General features: G+C 36.1%; 1 protein-coding gene across 1 annotated transcript in view; it reads right to left on the reverse strand.

The window, feature by feature from the left end:
- LOC137633903 (putative per-hexamer repeat protein 5) overlaps window positions 1-4,188 on the reverse strand; it is a 40,540-nt gene extending 36,352 nt beyond the window's left edge. The window contains exon 1 of the mRNA XM_068366142.1: window positions 4,105-4,188. Within this exon, the coding sequence (XP_068222243.1) occupies window positions 4,105-4,188 (84 nt within the window). The remainder of the gene's footprint in view (window positions 1-4,104) is intronic.
- Between the last annotated feature and the right edge of the window lie 4,725 nt (window positions 4,189-8,913).

Here is an 8,913-nt window from a genome sequence, read left to right on the forward strand (position 1 = left end):
TATAGCATCTTGCTTTTCCAACTAGGGTTGTAGCTTGGCTAGCAATGATATATAAAAATACTGTATATATATAGATTAATTCCTTTCCTCACTAGGTTATTTTTCCCTGTTGGAGCCCCTGGGCTTATAGCATCTTGCTTTTCCAACTAGGGTTGTAGCTTGGCTAGTAATAATATATAAAAATAATGTATATATATAGATTAATTCCTTTCCTCACTAGGCTATTTTCCCCTGTTGGAGCCCCTGGGCATATAGCATCTTGCTTTTCCAACTAGGGTTGTAGCTTAGCTAGCAATAATATATAAAAATACTGTATATATATAGATTAATTCCTTTCCTCACCATGCTATTTTTCCCTGTTGGAGCCCCTGGGCTTATAGCATCTTGCTTTTCCAACTAGGGTTGCAGCTTAGCTCGCAATAATATACATAAATACTGTATGTATATACTGTATATATATATATATATATATATATATATATATATATATATATATATAAATACTGTATATATATACATAACCACACATATATATATATATATATATATATATATATATATATATATATATTTATACATATTGTTATATATATATATATATATATATATATATATATATATATATATATATATATATATATATATATATATATATCTTACAAAGTTGGGCTGAAGATAAATAGAAGAAAGACAGAGATGATGAGAACGAAATATGCAATGGCAAATGAAATATCATTGGAAAAAGAAATTAATAATGAGGTAGAATCATTTAAGTATTTAATAACTATGATCTCTAATACAGGGTCTTTAGAATTAGTGAAATATTGAACAAAACAAATCAGACAATGGCTAGGTTAAGTCAAATTTGGAAATCAAATCCCCTGAAATTACATATAAAAATCAGGCTATATTTCAGTTTAGTGAGATCGGTGTTACTCTATGGACATGAGTCGTGGTATGACAATGTAACAATCTCCAATAGATTTAGTAGATTTGAGAACAAAGTCCTCAGAAGAATATTGAGAGTCAAAAGGCAAGACAGGATTAGAAATGAAACTATAAGAGAGATTACTCGAGTGCCATATGTGGATGAGATCATGGTGAGGGGTAGATGGAGATGGTTTGGGCATGCTCTTCGCACTCCCCAAGAGAGATTAGTTCACCAAACGTTTAACTTTGTCCTTAAGGTACTAGAAGAGTTGGAAGACCCAGGCCTTCATGGCTGAGGACTATGAAGCGTGAAGTAGGAGATGATGAATGGAGAAGAATTGATTTAAAAGCTCAAGATAGAGACGACTGGCGAAATCTAACTGAGGCCCTTTGCGTCAATAGGCGTAAGAGGAGATGATATATATATATATATATATATATATATATATATATATATATATATATATAGGCCTATATATATATATATATATATATATATATATATATATATATATATATAGGCCTATATATATATATATATATATATATATATATATATATATATATATATGAAATATTCATCTTAATGTTGTTACATTTCTTGAAATATTTATTTTTCCCTGTTCCCTTTCCTCGCTGGGCTATTTTCCCTGTTGGGGCCCCTGGGGGCTTATAGCATCCTGCTTTTCCAACTAGGGTTGTAGCTTAGCGAGGAATAATAATAATAATAATAATATTAATAATAATAACAATAATAATAATAATAGTATGATTATACTTAAGAGAGAGAGAGAGAGAGAGAGAGAGAGAGAGAGAGAGAGAGAGAGAGAGAGAGAGAGAGAGAGAGAGAGAGTGCCACATGTGCAACCGATAGCAACCCATACAGAGACATCTGTACACCTGTGCAAGATAGCAGATGATCATGTTTCTTATTGGCTCAGACAGACATCTGTTTCTGAATACTGTTTATACAAAACTAGCTGTGTGACTAGCTACGCATCTATCAGTTTTGGTAGAGCTAGTTGCTAGTGCTTGCAAGGAGAGAGAGAGAGAGAGAGAGAGAGAGAGAGAGAGAGAGAGAGAGAGAGAGAGAGAGAGAGAGAGAGATGATGATAATTTGACAATGTCAATGTGCGAAGTCGGGCGTGAAATGTCCTTAGAATTGTTGTTGCAAAAGCAATGAAGGCCCTTATAAGTGGTCTGAATTCACCTAAAATGGCCCTGAATGCGCCAGAAATGTGGCCCCTAATATCACCCAGAATGGCCCTAAATACGCCTGAAATATGGCCCTAATATCACTCAAAAATGGCCCTGAATACGCCTGAAATATGGCCCTAATATCACCCAGAATGGCCCTGAATATGCCTGAAAATATGGCTCTAATATCACCCAGAATGGCCATAAATACGCCTGAAATATGGCCCTAATATCACCCAGAATGGCCATAAATACGCCTGAAATATGGCCCTAATGTCACCCAGAATGGCCATAAATACGCCTGAAATATGGCCCTAATGTCACCCAGAATGGCCATAAATACGCCTGAAATATGGCCCTAATATCACCCAGAATGGCCCTGAATATGCCTGAAATATGGCCCTAATATCACCCAGAATGGCCATAAATACGCCTGAAATATGGCCCTAATGTCACCCAGAATGGCCATAAATACGCCTGAAATATGGCCCTAATATCACCCAGAATGGCCCTGAATATGCCTGAAATATGGCCCTAATATCACCCAGAATGGCCATAAATACGCCTGAAATATGGCTCTAATATCACCCAGAATGGGCCCTGAATATGCCTGAAATATGGCTCTAATATCACCCAGAATGGCCATAAATACGCCTGAAATATGGCCCTAATATCACCCAGAATGGGCCTAAATACGCCTGAAATATGGCCCTAATATCACCCAGAATGGCCATAAATACGCCTGAAATATGGCTCTAATATCACCCAGAATGGGCCCTGAATATGCCTGAAATATGGCTCTAATATCACCCAGAATGGCCATAAATACGCCTGAAATATGGCCCTAATATCACCCAGAATGGCCATAAATACGCCTGAAATATGGCCCTAATATCACCCAGAATGGGCCCTAAATACGCCTGAAATATGGCCCTAATATCACCCAGAATGGGCCCTGAATATGCCTGAAATATGGCTCTAATATCACCCAGAATGGCCATAAATACGCCTGAAATATGGCCCTAATATCACCCAGAATGGCCATAAATACGGCTGAAATATGGCTCTAATATCACCCAGAATGGGCCCTGAATATGCCTGAAATATGGCCCTAATATCACCCAGAATGGCCATATATACACCTGAAATATGGCCCTAATATCACCCAGAATGGCCATAATTACGCCTGAAACATGGCCCTAATATCACCCAGAATGGGCCCTAAATACGCCTGAAATATGGCCCTAATATCACCCAGAATGGCCATAAATACGCCTGAAATATGGCCCTAATATCACCCAGAATGGGCCCTAAATACGCCTGAAATATGGCCCTAATATCACCCAGAATGGCCATAAATACGCCTGAAATATGGCCCTAATATCACCCAGAATGGCCATATATACGCCTGAAATATGGCCCTAATATCACCCAGAATGGGCCCTAAATACGCCTGAAATATGGCCCTAATATCACCCAGAATGGCCATAAATATGCCTGAAATATGGCCTAATATCACCTAGAATGGCCATAAATACGCCTGAAATATGGCCCTAATATCACCCAGAATGGCCATATATACGCCTGAAATATGGCCCTAATATCACCCAGAATGGGCCCTAAATACGCCTGAAAATGGCCCTAATATCACCCAGAATGGCCATAAATACGCCTGAAATATGGCCCTAATATCACCCAGAATGGCATATATACACCTGAAATATGGCCCTAATATCACCCAGAATGGCCATATATACACCTGAAATATGGCCCTAATATCACCCAGAATGGCCATATATACGCCTGAAATATGGCCCTAATATCACCCAGAATGGCCATAAATACGCCTGAAATATGGCTCTAATATCACCCAGAATGGCCCTAAATATGCCTGAAATATGGCCCTAATATCACCTAGAATGGCAATAAATACGCCTGAAATATGGCCCTAATATCACCCAGAATGGCCATATATACCCCCTGAAATATGGCCCTAATATCACCCAGAATGGGCCCTAAATACGCCTGAAATATGGCCCTAATATCACCCAGAATGGCCATATATTACGCCTGAAATATGGCCCTAATATCACCCAGAATGGCCCCCTGAATATGCCTGAAATATGGCCCTAATATCACCCAGAATGGCCCCTGAATATACCTGAATATGGCCCTAATATCACCCAGAATGGCCATAAATACGCCAGAAATATGGCCCTAATATCACCCAAAACGGGCCCTGGATATGCCAGAAATATGGCCCTAATATCACCCAAAATGGGCCCTGATTTTGCAAAAAATACGCTTAAATATGTTCCCACATGTGCCCAATATACACATAAAGATGTCCTTAAAGACGCCCAATATACACCTAAAGATGTGCTTAAAGACGCCCAATATACACATAAAAGATGTCCTTAAAGACGCCCAATATACACATGAAGATGTGCTTAAAGACGCCCAATATACACATGAAGATGTGCTAAAAGATGCCCAATATACACATGAAGATGTGCTAAAAGATGCCCAATATACACACAAAGAAGTTCTGAAAGACACCCAATATACACCTACTATGTCTTGAAAGACTCAATATACAAAAGATGTCTTGAAAGACACCCAATATACACCTAAAGGTGCTTTGAAAGACTCAATCTACAACTAAAGGTGCTTTGAAAGCCTCAATCTACAACTAAAGGTGCTTTGAAAGACTCAATCTACAACTAAAGATGTCTTGAAAGACACCCAAATATACGCCTAAAGATGTCCTGAAAAGCACCCAATATACACCAAAGTTGCTCTCAAAGACGCCCAATATACGCCTAAAGATGTCCTTAAAAACGCCCAATATACACCTAAAAATATATTGATAGACGCCTAGAAATCTATATAAAGACGCCTATAAGAGAGAGAGAGAGAGAGAGAGAGAGAGAGAGAGAGAGAGGAGAGAGAGAGAGAGAGAGAGACTCAACAAAACCGTTTGCATTAAAAACGACCCCAAAAAAACTATATGTCTAAAATGGTTCCGTTTTTACAACATTGGGAGAATCAATATAAAAAAAGAAGGGGATGGTGAGAGAGAGGAGAGAGAGAGAGAGAGAGAGAGAGAGAGAGAGAGAGAGAGCAATTGTCCCTAAGACGAGCAACCGTTGAAAAAAAACATCTTTTGGGGTGCCCATAGAAGGGGTATTTTTCAAGGGGCCCAGGAAGAGGGGGTAGGGAAGGGCTAGAGATAAGCCAAGGTGGTGAAGGAAAGCGGGGAGAGAGAGAGAGAGAGAGAGAGTGAGTGAGAGAGAGAGAGAGAGAGAGAGAGAGAGAGAGAGAGAGAGAGAGAGAGGGAAGGGTAGGTCTAAGTGGACTGCACCTCGTGCATCAGTTGAACCATTGGGCGAAAACAACCTTTTTCTCCCCCCCTCTCTCTCTCTCTCTCTCTCTCTCTCTCTCCCTACCTCTCCCTTTCCTCTCCCTTTCCTCTCACCCCCAGCATGCACTGCCCCTTACGCCTTCTGCCTTAGGCATAGTATAGTATTGGCGTTTTTCTCTTCTCTATCTTCATCAGTATATAGGCCTATTCAAGTATATTCCAAAATAAGTCAATTTTCTATAACAAATTCATGTTTATTTATTATATAAAATAAATCTATATATGATAATATATTCTATTAAAGAATTCCTTATATGTAAAATGCTTTCAACCGAGAAAATATATATTAAAAAATCGTATTTTTATGGAAAAATTACAAAAATAAACATTTTTTTTTATGAAAACTAAATAATAAGTCTTGTCATAGTAAAAATTAATTACTTTTTTTATTTAACAAACCTCTAAATAAGCCAGGTTAATAATACATATAGAAAATAGTTTATTTTCCTCAAAAATATATATAAGAAATCCAATTTTCTTTGGAAAAAATGACTCATTTAATGAAAACTTGAAAAATAAAATCTTAAAATTAATAATACATTCATTATTTTTCATTTAAGAAACCTCTAAGTAAAGTAACTTCATAATATATATAGAAAATAGTTTATTTTCCCAAAAAATATATATAAAAACTATTTATATTAATAAAAAATTAATAAAAAACTACAAAATCCAAAAAGAAATTATCAATACATTCATTATTTTTCATTTAAGAAACCTCTAAGTAAAGTAACTTCATAAAACATATAGAAAATAGTTTATTTTCCCCAAAAATATATATAAAAAACTATTTATATTCATAAAAAATTATGAAAAACTACAAAATCCAAAAAGAAATTATCAATACATTCATTATTTTTCACTTAACAAACCTCTAAGTTAACCAAGTTCATAATTTATATAGAAAATAGTTTATTTTCCCCAAAAATATATATAAAAACTATTTATATTAATAAAAAATTATAAAAAAAACTACAAAATCCAAAAAGAAATTATCATTTTAGAAGACGCCTAGTGAAGAAATTGAACCCGACCCTGACCTTAATCTAGCCGAGTGCAGTTTGGGAAAGGAACCACGAATTTAAGGGAGGGAGGGAGAGTATATGATAAGCAAAGGGAGAGGGGGGGAGAGGGAAGAATGAGGGGGAGGGAGAGAAAGAGAAAATGAGGCTTATAGGCCTAGAACATGACCGGCTTGAGTCCCTGCACTAGAGATGCACTCCGCACCCGTGATAAATCTACCCCCCTATTGCCCGTGAGATTTCTACCCCCCCCTCCTATATCTTTTTCTTTATCTATCGATCTATCGAATAAACAATAATTTAATTTGTTTTAATTGTTTAATAAACAGGTAAACCAATCCTTCTGCATAGGGATATAGCTGAATAAATAAAGGAGCTCTTAATGGCAACATCTTTTTCCCAGTTGACGTGGTCCGTGCAGCTAAAGCAATCGAAGAGACAGTAGGCCTATTGGGTTGCGTTGCCACTCGTACGATGATTCATTTATTTTTCTCTATCTATCTATCTAGCTATCTATCTATCGCGAGTATATATAGATATATACATAGAAAAACAGTTATATTAATGTATATGTATAAAAATTGACTGAGATTTTCTCAATATGAGGCAAGCAACAAGCTATCAGTATACATAGGCCCTATAATTAAACTAATGTATTTTAGCTCTAATGAAGAGAGAGAGAGAGAGACAGAGAGACAGAGAGAGAAAGAGAGAGAGAGAGAGACTTAAATCATTCAATATACACAAGAAACAGGCCTATAATTATCCTAATATATTTTAGCTCTAATGAAGAGAGAGAGAGTCAAAGTCAAAGAGAGAGAGAGAGAGAGAGAGAGAGAGAGAGAGAGAGAGAGAGAGAGAAGGTAATCTAATAGATAGAGATAGATAGACTTAAATCATTCAAAAATGTCAAAGAAAGAAAGAAAGAGCACCATTGATAGGCCTAAACCCCCACATTGCCATGAAAACCACACATGCATTGTGCCTAGGCCTATACTATCCACCCTCATATATACGTTCATTTACTCAGAAAATCATATAGGCCTACTCTTCTTTATATATATTCCCTTTTCTAAGATTATCTGCAATTTTGGATTAAAAAAAACAATGCATTTGATGAACGTAGGCCTATTTGTTCCAAACACCGGATGGGAACATTATTGGTGTCACACTCGAGTTGTTTTTTGAGAGAGAGAGAGAGAGAGAGAGAGAGAGAGAGAGAGAGAGAGAGAGAGAGAGAGAGAGAGAGAGAGAGATGAGAATATTTGTGTGCCGGGGGGAAATGTGGCTTAGGCCTAAGAGTTTTGGGTGCACCTCGGCAAATGCACCAGAACTGCCTTTCTCCAACGCACTGGTCTCAGTTACCAATTTGCCAATTAATTAACCTTTTAATCTAATATAATTATATAATTATATACTAAGATTAACTAATACTAACTTATAATTTACTTATATAATTCGATGGAAGCACCAGACTTTCAAAAAGAATGAAATCATTTTATCTCATAGACCTACAATGACATAACATTGAATGAATTACTTAATATGGTTCCCAAATATATAATTCATGTATTAATGATCATATATGTATATATATATATGTATATAATATATATAAGTATGTATATAATGTATATAAGTATGCATATATGCACCAAACAGTCAAAAATATTGTTATAACCATAAAACTATGACCTTTTTACCTTATATTGTCAATAATATATAAAATAATGGATGTATATGTATCTATATATGTATATAATATATATAAGTATGTATATAATGTATATAAGTATGCATATATGCACCAAGCAGTAAAAAATCTTATTATAATCATAAAAATATGAAATTTATACCTTATATCGTCAATAATACATAAAATAATGGATATATATGTATGTATATATGTAAGTATACATACATACATGTATAGGTATACATATATACATTTAAATATAGGGATTTAATGAAAACAAAGGAGAAAAATGTGAACAAAATATCATATTTGGCAACTACAAGCAGAGAGCTTTGGTTCACTACAAGGTACAAGCACACAACACTTCATACACACGCACACACACTTACACACGTACACACATATGCAGGTGGTGTGGGAATCCAGTGTGTTTATCAAAAGGAGACATTGCTTGAGGGGGGAAGGGGGGTTGTACTAGGCCTAAGGCTATTCGTACTTGCAGTAAACAGATAGTGAGTCAGCTTGTTGATGTGACTTGTGTGTGCTTGTACGTTAGGCCTATACGAGAGAGAGAGAGAGAGAGAGAGAGAGAGAGAGAGAGAGAGAGAGAGAGAGCTATAATTCATGATTGTAAACCTTAGGCT

Source organism: Palaemon carinicauda, chromosome 43, assembly GCF_036898095.1.
Source record: "Palaemon carinicauda isolate YSFRI2023 chromosome 43, ASM3689809v2, whole genome shotgun sequence".
NCBI lineage: Eukaryota > Metazoa > Arthropoda > Malacostraca > Decapoda > Palaemonidae > Palaemon > Palaemon carinicauda.